This window comes from Meleagris gallopavo, chromosome 17, assembly GCF_000146605.3.
Source record: "Meleagris gallopavo isolate NT-WF06-2002-E0010 breed Aviagen turkey brand Nicholas breeding stock chromosome 17, Turkey_5.1, whole genome shotgun sequence".
NCBI lineage: Eukaryota > Metazoa > Chordata > Aves > Galliformes > Phasianidae > Meleagris > Meleagris gallopavo.
In genome coordinates this window covers 10,814,014-10,830,065 of record NC_015027.2, presented here as the reverse complement: position 1 = coordinate 10,830,065, position 16,052 = coordinate 10,814,014, and the positions used below count along the sequence as shown (strand labels likewise).

The 16,052-nt window shown below is 37.3% G+C and overlaps 1 protein-coding gene across 1 annotated transcript in view; it reads right to left on the bottom strand.

The window, feature by feature from the left end:
- The window catches only part of CIT (citron rho-interacting serine/threonine kinase), a 71,302-nt gene that overhangs the window by 17,897 nt on the left and 37,353 nt on the right, over positions 1 to 16,052 (bottom strand). Inside the window, exons 21-26 of the mRNA XM_010720465.3 lie at positions 15,559 to 15,668; positions 12,600 to 12,774; positions 11,087 to 11,284; positions 8,866 to 8,919; positions 894 to 1,091; positions 248 to 441 (exon numbers count right to left, since the gene is read on the bottom strand). Of these exons, the coding sequence (XP_010718767.1) occupies positions 248 to 441; positions 894 to 1,091; positions 8,866 to 8,919; positions 11,087 to 11,284; positions 12,600 to 12,774; positions 15,559 to 15,668 (929 nt within the window). The remainder of the gene's footprint in view (positions 1 to 247; positions 442 to 893; positions 1,092 to 8,865; positions 8,920 to 11,086; positions 11,285 to 12,599; positions 12,775 to 15,558; positions 15,669 to 16,052) is intronic.

The following is a 16,052-nucleotide window of genomic DNA, read 5'->3' as shown; positions in this document are numbered from 1 at the left end:
AAAAAGATCAAGACTTCTATAAATTCCAGTGATAAATAACACACCCTCTTGAATCACTTACTTGCAAAAAACAAAAGGAACATTACTGGTGAATGACTATTAACTAATATACCATTTTTAGAACTACTTCACAAGAATTTATATTTAGTTCCCACTCCCATATCCTATTCCAAATATATTTTTGTACTAGCTTCTATAGAGCATATGCATACAAGTTAATATAAAAGGGGAGGAGGGGACAAAAGACCTGCTCTGTTTCTCAGTATCCAGCATCCTCTGCAACTCTCTGACACGACATTCAAACTGAGACTTCTCATCCCCTAGAACATTTCTCCATGCTTCCCACTGACGCTCTTTCTCCAAGAGTTCATCGTTCAGGGCCTCCAAGTCCATTACTTGCTCTTCCAGCATTGTACATGTTGTCTTCAAGGCCTCCATAGTCTAAAAATAATCCTCCTATCAATTCTCACATCCTACATCAAGCATGCACTTTAAGCTTCAGCCTTACCATTTAACTTACAGTACATGCAAATTGGCAGCAAACATAAGCTGGTAAATCACAACCCATTTATTTCCAACTTGTGATTGCCTTTAATGTCAGCTCTATCTCATTATGAAGATTTGAAATTGCCAAGGTCACAAAATTAAATAATTCTACGTTATGATCTTCAGAATGCTAAATTTCTTCGCAGAATAATATAAAGAGAAGTAACAAAAATTTTCAATTCATTCAAGTACTTAGGGAAGGAAGTCTCGAGCAGTAATTGGTTGAATTGCCCCTAGAAGCATATACATTCCCTACAGGCTTTCAGATTTAACATAATTTTTAGCCTTTCAGATAACCACCTAGCTATCATGGAAAGACTGTAATCCAGATTTATGTAAAGCCTTACTTGTTTCTGACTGGTAAGCTGCATCTCTCTCTCAGTGATCTCACGACGGAGATGATCAACTTCACTTCGCAACTGGACAACCTCATCACTGGCCCCTGAGGCCTCATCAAGTTGTTTGGACAGGAAGAAATTCTGATTGTTCAGTTCTGCGTTGTCTTCACTGAGCTGGTTCAGCTGTTCTTCCAAATCTGTAATCACCTAGAAAGAAAGATAAATTAGATTACACGTCAGTGAGTACAGGTTGTTTTGAAAGTGTTCTCCTCTCACAGAAACAATTATTGCCAAGCAAGAAGACCACTTGGCTTCCTTTTTTTTTCCCCTCCTTTTCAAATTTACACACATGAAACATAATAATGACAGATTTTACGCAATGGGAGTACTTTGATTACAAACAGAGTTTTGATTCTTGCAGAAAACGCCTTGAAATTTTCTTTAAGTTTTGTTTAGAGTATAAATAGGCCATAACAACTTCTTTGTGAGAGAACTGCCTTATTTAAGGCACTGTGCTAGGAGTCAGGAGTTCTGGTTGTATTCTCAAATCTGCTGCTGACTCAGTGTGCTTTTGCCAGACCACTTTTCTCTCTTTTTTTTTTTTTTCCTTAATTTCTCCTCAAGTAAAATGAGGCTAACACTTCTTACAGAGACCTCTGAAGTGTGATACTTAAGAAAATTGAACAAGAGGTAGAAAGAAGGCAGTATAATCTGATGAATCCTTCTAGCAATTGCGGAGATTACTATAAACAGCATTGAATGCAGCCAGAAAAAGCAGAAAAATTGAGAAATGTACTTCATCGAAGTAATATCAGCATAGGATACATGAAGAAAAAAATGTGGCAGCACAACAGACTAATAGAAAAATCAGTGAAAAGCAGAAATTCAACGAGCACAATAGCCTTGCCTTTAATAAAGTGGATGCATTTATTTCTTAAATCAGAATAGCATTGTACTACAATGCTTTAAACCACATTCTGCTTCAATTTAAAGAACAACAGGAAGAACAGTGGGCTCTTCTCACAGTTCTTTTTAATTTGTCATGAGTGAAAGGCCATCAGCACTGGGTGGGTGAGTATTTGTACCTCCTAGCTAAAAAAATGTCATCCAACAGAAGAGGAAGGATCCTCGGAATAATGTTAACAAAAAGAATTTCAGAAACTAGAAAAGTTCTATACAATTAACATTCAACTATTAGAAATACATTCAAGAGGCATTGTTGCCTAGGCGTCAAAGAAAGGTGAATAAAACACTTCAATAAATGGGAAAAAATATAATACCTCAGAACACAGTTGGCCACATTCAAATGTGTAGGAAATTGGAACATATACAAGCACTTAAATAAATAAAGCAGTAAAGTGTTGCACGTCTCTTCTCAGCTATCTGAAAAGATGACAACTACTTCTTTTTGAAGAATCTGAAAAGCAGGTATTGGCTGCTCCTTACTATGGCTCTCCTAGATCTTGATTAGCAGTATTTGATTGTTGGCAGAAAAAGCCCAACTGCCATTATTCCCTGCTGGGTGAAGGGGAGATTCCTGCTATCCATACGTTCTGGGTCAAATCAAAGTGATTCATCCTCTAAAACACAATGCTGCTGATAAAAATCTGATCACGTGGATGTTTCCTGAGCACTCTTACTGCCCTGTTCAAAATATGCATTTTGAGTCAAATTCCCAAAGAACTCAGACTGTATCGTAAGGATATCTTAGTGCCAAATTGTTATAGGGATACTTGTAAATGTATTTACGAAACCAAAAAGGAACAGAAGAACACTTGCTTTTACAGTGTTTTACCCACTAGTCATACAAACAACACTGGTGATTTCTACTAGCTGCCAGATCAGATAATACCCTTCCTTTTCTTCTACCTTTATTTTATTTTCTGCTTATTTAACCACACTAGTGAGTTTTAAGCAATCTGTTACAGACCTTTGGTTTCTTCCACTTTCATTTGATATATTAATTCAAAGTACTTTCTATAAAGTGTATTATACTATATTTGAAATATAAGAGAGACCTGAGGGGTAAATCCAAAATTGATATGGTGACATAAAGGTAGTACTTTAAACTACAAGGAGGCTGTGGATGCCCCATCCCTGGAGGCATCAAAGCCAGGCTGGATGTGGCTCTGGGCAGCCTGGGCTGCTGGTTGGTGACCCTGCACACAGCAGGGGGTTGGAACTGGATGAGCACTGTGGTCCTTTTCAACCCAGGCCATTCTGTGATTGTGATTTCAAGACAGCTGTATACTTTAATGGCTGGAAGTTAAACTTTATTCACCCTTATTCTATGTTCTGAGATTCTGACTTCTTTCTTTGGATATAACCAAAATTAAACCAAACCTCCACAGTGACTTGGCTTAAATTTTGAACATAATATACAACCTACATAATATCATGTCGTTAGAGTTTATTTATTTATTTTAAAGAGAGAGAGTTGTTCTTCTCATAATCTTCTGTTGTTTTTTTTCTTTTTCACAGGGAAAAGGAAAATATCTTGACAATTTTTTTTGTTTTCAATCTAGCTGCAGGTATATATAATCTAATAGGGTTACAGAGTTTATAAAGCTTAAGTGGTGATAGATAACAGTGCCACAGGAAAATGAGACAATGCGTGATGTAAATGCCTGTCCTAGGAACCAAAACCAAACAGCACATGATAGGGGATGTGACCTTGGGCATACATACATACATACATACATACAAACAACCTATGCCAGAACCCCATACCTGAAAAGAAGTAATAGTTCTAGGCATTTTTCTTTTCAGTTAAGGAACTCCCCAGACAAAACAAACAAACAAAAATCTGAGCTATAGCTACGAAGTTAAATTTGTAAATCTATATTTAAGGAAAGCCTACAATGAAACACTATTATAGCTTTTTAAAATCCAAAACATCATCACAAAAGTCTTCAGAAAAGAACCAAACACTTGAAAGCTTAGGGGAATACTTCCAGGCAATCTAGGCAGCACTATCTGCACCATGCACCATCACTCACAAAGCTAACAAAATGTCCTCCTCAGTCTACGTACATCTTCGTGTACATCTATGTTCATCTTCACCCCAACAAATCCAGAAAATTGAGATAAAATCTAATGTGACCACACCAAACTTGACAGACTGTTCACTACGTAGAACACAGAAGATGGGTATCTCGTTTCAAACATCACAGAGTAACCCAAGCATAACAAACTTCAGCAAAAGTGATCACACTCAGCACAGTTCCCTCCCCGTTGCTGTATCAGAGGGGTAAGGTGTTTCTATATTGTATATCACACAATGTACAAAATTTAATCCATGCATCAAAACTACAGTCAAAATAACATGGGAAAGGGAAAAAAAAGAAGCAGTTTTAGAATATTCTTAACTGCAGTTTGCAAGCTTCTCCAAAGCTATGCTCAGATCTTTCAGGAAGATGTCTGTTCTCAGGTGCCACCAATAAATGCACAGGGAAATGTTAGGATAGTACAAGGTTAACTGCTTCAGAATGCCATCAGCAGCAAGTTACTTGGTGTTAATTCAATTTTTAGCACAATCTTCATTCAGAACTTACAAACTAATGCAGAATTTTACTCCTTCATTTCCAGTCCCCACCCCGATCTTCACTAGAAAGTTAGCTGTCAGAAGTTAATAGGAAAAAAACAAAAGCTATCTCACATCCCCAAGTTATCATAAGGAGCACATGAGAAAGGACCGCCCTCACTTCAGGTTAACTTATTACAGGTGGATCTGAGAGATGAAGCTTTTCTACTAGAGAAATACCAAGCATCTTAATGGAGCAGAATATCAAGCCTCTTACTGACAACAGCTGCAGATAGATACTGCTCTTGTACATCTACCTATATGATGAATATGTAACAACTAATTCCTCACTTTCCTCCTCTCTCCATAATCAGACAACATCTGCGACTTGAAAAATACCTTACACTGAAATTTCAGTCTCTAAAAATTCATCATGGCATAGCTTGCAGGACATTGCTCCTGCTAGCAGCTGCAGAACAGTGGAATATTTCACCATCTGTGTTCCCTTCCTTCCCACACCAACCCATCCTTAAAACACACAGCGTCCTGCAGTCCTCCATCCTTGTCCTCAGAAGATGAGCTGCCACTCCAAACACGAGCCTCACTCTCAAATCATGGCAGTCATTCACAGAGAAGGTCCTGTTGGCCTCTTTCGCAGCAATATCACTGCAACACCCTAAAAATCTACGATGCTTTGCCAAACCACAAAAACTCCATTTTTGCCATAACATTTTTCATTAAATGAAGTGGCTCCTCCCAACAACAGACAACTGCAAATACGTATACTCACGGGCATGCACGTATTTTTTTTTTTGCTTGTTTTATCAATTTAACTAAGCCATAAAGAAGTTTTTGCCTGGGTATTAGCCTAGTGGGAAAGATCTTTGGGAGAGAAGAGAGAATTTAGTATATGACATATCTGAACACAATTTTGAACACGTAAGATTTACTCTTGTATGTCAGCTAATTGAGTCAACATGGAATCAGGATTTTAGACTGAAGTCAGAAGGGAATTTTTTTCATGCCTTGCTATCCCATCTCCTAGAGGTACAGAATCAAGCTTGTAAATGCTTAAGATAGCAACACACAATGATGACAAAAAAACCTCAAGGAGTGGAGGTAACCCTTGTTTTTAATGATGAAATCTTGAATAAAGGAAGATGCAGTATCTAATTAGCATTTTTTAAAGCCACTCTCTTTTCTAGAGTAAAAGCAATGGCCTGTTATCCCCTCTCCTCCCCCATAAAAATGGAAAATACAGGTGGTGGTTCCACAGAATAATATTAATATTTTACTAAGCTGACTGTAAATATACTTTATGGGATACATTTTCTCCTAAATTTTTATAGAAATTACCGCCTCCTTCCTGAATTATTTCTGAATGAAATTACTGAATGTTTTCTTCATGAAAGAATCCAATCATTAGTAAGATAACTTAGTATCATTCTTGACTCCAAATGTGAAGAAGCAATAATTAAACGCCAGATGGAAATAACTGACAAAAACCTAAATCTTCCTATTTAAGAAAATGCATTTTATTTCTAGAGTGCTTGTTTATTGCCAAGAAAATAACTTTTAAGACTCAGAATGGATGGCAATATTTTTCACGGAATAATTCTTTAAAGGAAGAGAACTAGTCCTATCCCCCTCAGTGGATTTGTAGCAGGAGCTAGCATTGTGACAAGATTACAATGCAGTATCATTCTGTGTGCATGGCCATGTTCATCTGTGTGTGTGTGTGTGTGTGTGTGTGTGTGTGTGTGTGTGTGTGTAAAGCAGGTTCAACAATTTGCAATTTTTACTATAATTATGTATCCTATCACTTATTGCACAACTGAGGTCTTTGTGGAAAAAAGCAAAAGCCAGTTGTTTTTTTTTTTGGCTCCAACAGTAAAAAAGACACGTTGCAAGATGAATCAATGCAGAGCTATCAAAGCAACCGAATACAAAAATCACAAAGACAAAAGAAATTAAGACCAACAATACAACAATGATCAGATATAAAACTGACAAATAGGAGAACCTAAAGTGTTGACTTGGGTCAGAGACCTTAGCAAAAGAAAGGATAATAAGAGTGCAGCCATGGTACAAGGAAAGCAGATGCATTTTGAGTGTCAGTGTTCAATACAAATGAGGTTGAAGCATCTGGTGAAGGCACCATAACAAACATTCCTTGATTCCTCACTGTCAAGATAAGACTGTCCTATCATTTCTCTCAGTACTTCTCAGTAAAAAGGATAGACAGCTAAAACTACTTACAACTCAATAAAAGAAAGTTTCTACCCATGGTCAATTAAATTATACACAGATTTTCCTGGGCTAGAAAGAGAATGAATGATGAGCATGTATTATTCACATAGGAACCATTTCACTAATTTGTTACTGATGAGGATGTCTGATGCATGATCTCACTTATACCACTAAAAGACCTACAATGCACAACACTTAAAAAATCCTTTTATGCAGAACATTCAAACCTCTCAACATTATTGAAATCTTTTAGAACCATAGAATCACCAAGGTTGGAAAAGACCTCCAAGATCATTCATTCCAACCGTCCATCTACCACCAATATTTCCTCACTAAACCATGTCCTTTAGCACCATATCTAAGCATTTCTTCAACACCTCCGGGGTCAGTGACTCCACCACCTCTCTGACAGCCCGTTCCAGTGCCTGAATGTTCTTTCTGAAAAGAAATTGTTCCTAATATTCAACCTGAACCTCTACGGAGCAACTTGAGGCCATTTGCCCTAGTCCTATCACAAGTTATGCAGGAGAAGAGGCCAACTCCCAGCCTTGCCACAGCCTCCTTTCAGGGAGCTGTAGGGAGCAATGAGGTCTCCCCTGAGCCTCCTCTTCTCCAGACTGAACAATCCCAGTTCCCCCAGCTGCTCTCCATAAGACTTGTGCTGCAGATCCCTCACAGTTTCGTTGCCCTTCTTTGGACTCCCCACGGCATCCATGTCTTTCTTGTAGTGAGGGGCCCAAAACTGAACACAGTACTTGACATGCAGCCTCACCAGAGCTGAGTACAGGGGGATGAGCACCTCCTGGTCCCACTGACTACACCATTTCTTATGTAAGCCAGGAAACCATTGGCCTTTTAGCTACCTGAGCACACCGCTGGCTCGTGTTCTGCCAAGAGCGTGGATCATGGGTCAGTCTTCACTTCTGGAGATTGCCTGCCACACTTACAAAGCCAAAATTCTACTACAGTGAGATAACAGGTTACAACCTTTGGAAGGCAGCCTACAGCAGAACACAATTGGTTTTTGCCTGCATGGAGATGACAAGTATTTTCACAGAAAGCCACCATTCTGTAAAAAGGCCAAGACAGAACAAACAACAGAAAAGATAGCTATGGGTGTAGTATGTGTGACAACACACGGGGCCAAAAGATCACTCAGCATAAGCAAAGTAGATGACAAAAAGCAAAGTTTCCTTTGCAGAATTTACTTTGGATGGAGATTAATACACTTTGCTAAGCCCTACTTTCTCATTGCTTCATATCAGTACATTGTATGAACAGAACACAAGAATCCCCTTGCTGAAAAGGAACTGTGGAAAACAGTAACTCTTAAATGGTATTTTTGAAAGATGAAAACTTTATGTTAAATACTTAGTCATCCAGCACAAAATAATTAAACTTGAGGAAATCAGAAGTGGGAAAACAATCAAGATTTAAAAAAAAAAACCAGCAGTTATGCTCTGTTTAGAGCGATATAAGGAAAAAAGCCTAGAAATATCAGCAGCCAGCGTTGATCCAGATGAATCAACATTTCTGTAGTTCACGTCACTGGAAGACAGACTCTCCATCAAGTTTGAAGACAGTGGTAATTTGCAAGAATTCCTATCAATAGTCAAAGACCCTGAGATTTGTCCTGGATTGATGAAATGTGTAGAAAAACATCTCAAAAGACCTCAAGTAATTTAAGGTAGAAATTAAGATCCTCAAGTTCTTTCTGCTCTTTGAACAGATGTCCACATGTCGCTGTATCATTTTGAACTGCACACTTTGTCTCTTCAGTCTTTAAATTCCCCTTAAAACCCAAAGTAGCAAGAATGATTTTCCATCAGCTCTGGCCTAGATCTACAATGCAGCTCGGGATTTGGACAGGCAGATCTTTTCTTCTCCTTGTGAGTAGAAAACATCTTTACCTACAAACATTTTTGCAGCTGCTACACCATTCTTATTAGCTGCACTGCAATGAGATATTTTAATTTACTTTCTTCTCCAAAAAGAAGAATAGTGTCAATTTCACAAATGGAATAAAACCTCACAACTGAGGTTTACCCAAAGCCTAAAAAACAATCAAATCCAATCAGTCTAGCTCCTAACACCTTTAAGACAGAAGTCCACACTGGGAACTAGTGTCATCAAGGATTAAGTCAGTAAATCGTTTGCTTCCTTATCCTTAATTTCAAAATAATTCAATGATCTGTATTTAATACTCACTGTGCAGCTATTACGAAGGGCTTCAAATTTACGCTGGATTTCATCTCTATGTGCCTAAAGGAGGTAAGAAGTTAATCATCAATTTTTCATACATGAGAATTAGAATCCAACAGCTGTTGCTAAACAAACTGCAGAACAATCTACCAGCAAGCAAAGTTTGGAAGGCAGATGCTGCACGCTATGAAAGCACTCCGTAGTGACAAAGAACTGATTAGCAAGAGTCACATCCTACTTAATCAAATGTTCCCAATTCTGAGCTACTTAGAAAAATGTACAAACTCAAGTACTGAATTATATAAAAAGTTCCATCTTAAACGGTCACCAGATCACTTACTGATTCCATGTTAAGTTTGTACATTCATGACATAAATTTGAGTTAGTTTTACTTTCATACTCAGATTAGTATTTCATACAAAATAAATACCACATACAGTTTAATGCTTGCAAAGAAAAACTACAATGAAGCATTATGCAAGCTATCCCAAACAGCACTGCCAATCTACCTGAGTCCTACCATCAAGCACCATTTGATCCTAAGCCTCTCTAAAAAGCAGTGATGAAACACAAAAATCAATTCTTTGGAAGACAGCATCCAAAGTATTGAAAAGTACATGCATTATTTTAAAGAAAGCAGAATTGCATGCACCATTTTACCTCCTAATTTACAAGCAAAGCATGACAAAGCAAAAGTTCTTGTTTCAGCCTCATGCCTTTCTCAAAATTCATTCAGACCATCAAACTGATTTAAGAAGTGTAAAATGTCATATGCTATCTGAAACCTTAACGAACGAAAGCTTAGTGTGCTAGCACATCCAGCTATTCTTCATTTGGAGCATTTTTGTTATAGCTAAGAGGCTAAACAGGAAAAACTCTTTAGCACAAGTCAAATATGAGAGCTAATACATTATCTTACCACAACAGGCAATGTGAAAAATAAAGTATATAAAAAAATGCCACATCATAAATACTCCAAGCACACTGAACTGCCCTATCTTACAACAGCTGGTTCAAGAGCACTACCATTTTGCCAAATGAACTGAAGCAGTAACTGAGTGAACACAGGTCATGTACATTCATCTGTTTTGCTGATGATGGAGGGGAAAGATATCAAGCACATAATCATCACCCTGTTAGCAGTGATATTAGCAGTTATGCTAAGTTTTCAGCTGGCAGAGGACCATAACGATTTTGAGCAAAAAGAAACTAATGCCATGTTCCAGTGAGTTATTCTTAAGCCTTGGTGTTGCTGCAGGACTTTGCCAGCGTGCACCTGCTTAAGAGCAATTCGGAGTGCATAGTTCTCCCATTCTCCCACCCAAAGCACCAAGCTCATACAAGCATCTGGCTCAGCAAATCCCCACTTTCCCATTCTAAAACATAGCAATGGCAGAAATATTCTGAATAACAATTATTTTATCAAATGTTACTGGACAAAGAGAATGAACATTTTCAACACTTCAAAATAACTGGATTTGAAGGTCATTGAAGACTGCTCCCTCAGTGTGGTTTAGCTGGCAAAGTAGCAGGTCAGTATATTCTCCCTCCCCCCTACTGCCCTCAGAATCCTTTCTGAAGGAAATATTTCTTAGAATCAAGCAGTGTGAAAGCAGCTTTTTGTACTCAAGAGACAGCAACCTGCAGCATATGATTTACAATTATCTTTCCAAAGAGGGGGAAAAAAGGGGGAAGGGGGCAATTTAAATTTTCTTTTTTTCCTTTATGTCATTCACACATGTCATCAGAGACTGCAAGATGCAAATAACGATTTTTAAACACTGGAATAAAATTAGGGTGCTTAGCAACACTATTTTCCTAGTTTTCATTATTGCTGTTTTTCAAAACAAGTATAAAGCAGGCAAGCTTATAGAAAGAAATCATCAAAACATTTCTGATCAAGTACCTTCAAACTTGTGATAAATTATTTAAATAAGTAAATCAGAGAACAAAGCTCCTAGCAATAACAATTTCACATGTAGTTTCACCTCATCACAGAAGTAATAGTGTTCTTTGGGCACCAATGATAGAACTACCAGGAGCACACGTAAGGTTAATTTAATAGACAAAATTGGACATCTTAGACATAGCTGCCTCTACCAACTCAACACACAATTAATGCCTTTTTCTGAAAAATAAAAGAAATAAAGAGTAAAAATACATATTTAACCTCATCATAAAACATGGACCTTCTTAGTTCTAATCTAGAACCAATTTTAGGGCTCACCGTGAGAGCTTGAATCTCTTCCTCTGCCTCAGCTGTGGTCTCCTCTAGTTCAGTTTTGGCCTCACGGAGCTGATTCTCCAGGGCTGTCCGTGCAGCCTGCAGCCCAGTAATTTGAGATTCCCGCTCCTGGAGAGTCAGCTGCAATTCTGTCAACTGCCTTTTGAGTTCCAGCTTCTGTTCTTCGTGCTCTAGACCAACCTGAAGAATGAAAAAAGTAGCATCCAAACACAAATTACTTACAAAGAAAAACACAGGCAATATAATCTAATTTCAAACCTCACTTTAGGATGACATTGCCATTTCTATTCCAAAATCACATCTTCACAGATTGCTTAAGTGGCTGAGAAGTCAAGGATGCTGCTTTTTCTGCTTAAAAGCTACTCATATGCTTTGAAAAAGATCAAAAGCATTTTGAAATGAAAAAAGAAAACAAGAATAGTTCCAGCTGTGACTCAAATATCACATCTAACACGCTGATACAGAAAGCATTACAGTTGAAGTAGTTTGTGCTGACATTTCTTCACAGAAATTATTGCATTCAAGAATCTTTAGACATAAAGACTATACGAATCTTTACCTGTATATCTATCTATTTAGGTTATTTTTGAAGAAATCAAGCAAATAACCTTGCTCTGGGTTTACTTGAGTAGCTTTTGTTCAAGGTTTTCTTGAGGCATAGTCAAGGATAAATGTGTTGTTTCCTGGAATGGATAAAAAATGAACAACCAAGCAAAGCAGACCTTGGTGCTCAAATCAATTCCAAATTTTAGCACCTTCTTCAGGATGTTTGCATCCCACGTGACTCTGTTGTGTTGCAGATGTGAGAGAAGCCTGCCAGAAATCTTACACTGGTCCCAGCCAACTGCCAGTCAAACAAGGACAAGTGCAAGTCATCCAACCCTCTTAGCTAAAGGCAAAATTTCAGACTGAAATGAAAATTATTAGAGCAAGACTGGAGAAGGTAAAAGATCTAAAAGTGAATTCAAAGCTGATATAAAACTAAAGAACTAAAAATGTGGCACAGGTCACAAAAAAATGCAGGTTTTCATATTATTGTTAATTTTTTTGAAAACCTTAGAAAAATGTGCATGAGGGAACAGGTCTCCTGTTTTCTTACAGCACTCCTGTTGTGTCGTTTGCTTTCTACTCTGTAGACTCTAGGCCTACGGTTAAGCCGATCATTGCACATAGCTAAGCTTTAATTCTTTACTCCATAATCACTCCAGCTGAAAAATATGATATTGTAGAAAAAAATACAAATGTGATTCTGAGAAAGCAAGAAGAAGATCTAAAAGCTCTACACTTACTCCAATGAACAATCTCTCGTATTTTCTCTCCCTCCAGGAGAAGAATTCCTGGGGGGGAAAATACTGCTAGACTAAAATAAATTATTACATGTTAAAATACCATTTTTAAGACACACAGAACTAAGACAACTTAATTCTAATCATCACTGTAATACTTAAAATGAGATGCATTCAAATAAGTTTGGAAGGATTAAACTCATTTTCACCTCTCGCAGCCTAGTCTCCAACTCCAGCAGGCGGTTCTTGTCAGTGTGATCTTGGTGACTCATCTTTTCCAATTGTTCCTCTAATTTTCGATTCTGGGCCTCTAACTTTCCAGCTTGGGTTTCCAAGTAGAACTTCTGTTGTCTGAGCTCTGAAATCATCTCCTCTTGGGCTTTCCTGATAGGAGAAAGAATAGAAACCCAAAGCATCCTTATATAAGGCCTTTCAGTGTAGTGAAGCAGGGAAGAACATAGTACAAGCTCCCTACTACACTAAACATGAAGCTCGTAGCTTAACTTCTATGCTTTTATTTTAAAAAAATCCAAAAAAGAATCCAGCTCTCTATTCCTCTCAGAAAAAGATCCACGTACTAACAGATTCATCCATATATACCCATTAAAATTTCATGTTTGCATGTTGAAAAAAAAAAATAATAATAATTCTATACATGATTATCTACCACAATATTTAAGATATACTTCATTCTTATCATTTCACCAATTCCTTGTTACATACTTTCTTCATAGGAAAAAATGAACGGTAAGAATAGTTGCTTTCGCACTAAATAATTTCATGAGATGAGAGAGATTGAAGGGTTTCTGGCGGGATTTTTGTTTGTTTGCTTCTAGAAGATGAAATGGACCTAGAATAAGTTTTTAACTTGACCTACATGGAAGCAGTGATTTGTTGTCTCTAAACAAAGACTTCATCTATAATGTGAATGAAAATAATTACCTGTGTGCATAAGAATTCTGAGCCTGCAACCTCTGCTAAAAGCAACAATTAGCTTTTGAAACGGATTTTCTCATGCAAAACACGCAAACATCATTCTTTCTACATTATTTACAACTCCAGGAATTATTTTATCATGTATGGGAAATTTCTTTCCACTTAAAGTCCAACAAAGCTCTACATATATCAATGAATTAATATTTTAACAACTTCACTGTGAGATAAGCTGTTACTAATCTTGTCTCGGAGAAATTATGTGGCTTGCCCAAGATCAAATGGGAAGACTTAAAAAAGCTAAAAATAGAACCCAAGTCTTCTGACTCACACTCACACTTCTGTGCATTGCACACAGAACCCTCCCCTGTGTTTCGTGTTGTTGTTGCTTTTTTTTTTTAGTTTATCTCTACAGATTATTGGCAGACAGAACTGTCAAATGAGCTACCTGCTCAGGAAGCTGACCGTCATTAGCTTCCTCAGATACTGGTGGAACAAAAGCTAGCCAAGTCCCACGCTCCTCTGAAGGGCTCAAATCACTTAAATTCTAATAACTTCAAACATGCTCAGATTGATTGTAGCTCTTGTGGATTCAAAATGCAGTCCAACAACAGATTCATACATATTCACCACCACAATTCACAAAATAAGTACAAACTCATTAGCTATCTGCTTTTATAAACACGGGCATAAGAAAGCAAATTTCCTCTCAAAATGCTGTTGATTCTGTAATATCTTCTAGCAATTCAGCAACATTAGGTTAATTGACAATATTTCTTAAACTATCCCAAGTAATATTTTCAAGCATTATTTTATTTTTCTTGTTTTCTGTTGAACTCTAGTGAAGCGTCCTGCTATCAGAGGATCATCTAGCTCATCTGGCTCACGGGAGATCTTATATTCAGTTCAGCACAATGACTGCAGCACTAGACCTTGCATATGTTTCCCAGGTATGTTCTGAGACACTACTTGTGCTTTATTTCAGACTGAAGATAAGTTATAGCTTTTCCCATCTCAACAGACTTCACGTGTTATTAACCAGAAGTCATCTGGAGCATAAAGCAACTCAATTCAAATTTCCACTTATTTCTGTGAATATTTCTGGCTGTTCAAGCTCAAATAACTTGCCAGATATTTGAAATACAGTAAAAATTGGAACCATTATATATCTGGAGGCATAATCAGCAGTGAAAAATAATAAAAAAAAACAAAACAAAGCAACGCTTTGCCAAAATTCAATCTTGGTTGATTCTATTCAATATTATAGGTGAGTCCGTCCAAGTGCTGCCCACAGAGTGGGCAGAGTGCTGCCCAATATTGCATCCAGCAGCTGATGGACATTGAAAACATTTATGCAGACAGCCAAACTCAATGACTCTCCAAACTCAGTAAAAGCAAATGCTATTTTAGCCCTATCCTGCAAGGCATATCAAACAATCTGTGCCCCTTCTATTGAAGTAGAATGCTTTTATGTTATTAAAGAAGCAAAAACATTTTTAAGAGAATAAGGAATCTGAACTGAAAAGCAAAATAAAATTCAAGTAGGCAGAAAGATTTGATAGGGAAAAGAAGAGGTCCAGGATTTCCTCCATGTTTAACAAATAAGAATTCACCACAAGAGCAACTGCTGTTGACACTGCGATTCAAGATGGCATTAGATGTTGTCCAGTAGTATCCCACAGAGATGTGTTATAAAGAAAAAATGAACTGAAACAGCATTCTGAAGTTGGGATGTCTTATACTCCATATTACTTCTGCCCACTGCAGTAAAAAAGTAAATCTCATCATTGCAAATGCTTCTGGCTTAATAGTTCTAGATCTTTTTACTTGTCTTCTTAGCCATGAGGCAGGACAGAATGTTTATGAACATTAAGTAACTGCCAGAGGAGCCAAAGAAAATATTAATATACGAACAATTTATGTATGTTAAAAAAGGTATATATGCTTCTCCATAGGTATTTCAAACATTTAAATTGCTAGCATTCATTTAACATAATTGGTAAACCTACATGAGACAGCAGCCTCAAGAAAGGCCCCAAACAATTTTGCTTGTCGTGTTTGGGAAAACACAGAAGCAGCAGTGAACCACAACTATTTGAAGAACATGCACATTTTACAGAAAACAAGCAGAGAGCACAGCACACTTGTAACAAAGAATTTCCTTAACATTTAGAGAAAAGATCCTACTGAGAACTGTTCAGTGGTGACCAGTGTGATAGCAGTTGCTATACTTACATGTTCCTCTGGGTAAAAAGGCTGCTATTTGCAGCCAGTTTATTGGCCTCAGATAATTCCACTATTCTCTGCTCCAGTGACCTAATCTTCGAATCCATTGCATTGATCATCTGAAAAAGAGCAACGTGCCTTTGAGATTACACAATAAAAGTGATTTTAAGAGCAACATTTAAAAAAAGTTTTGGAACTTTTTCCAGGAACAACACTAAAAAATATATTGATCAAATGGCTGAGAAAAAGAGCATTATGGGTGCAACTGCTGAAGCTGTTTGCAAGTACTTTCTGCTGCTTTAATAACTAGAGGAAAGCAACCATTACATTAGCAACTTACATTTTATTTTCAAGAAAATATTCTTGAAGATCCCTTGTAATAACTAAAAAAAATTCATCTTTTAAAAGATATCCTTCAAGACAGTTCAGCAACAATGCAAAACCTCAAACAATGCTATCTTGCTAAAAACCATTGTCTCAAAAAATCTCTTAGAACATTCTGA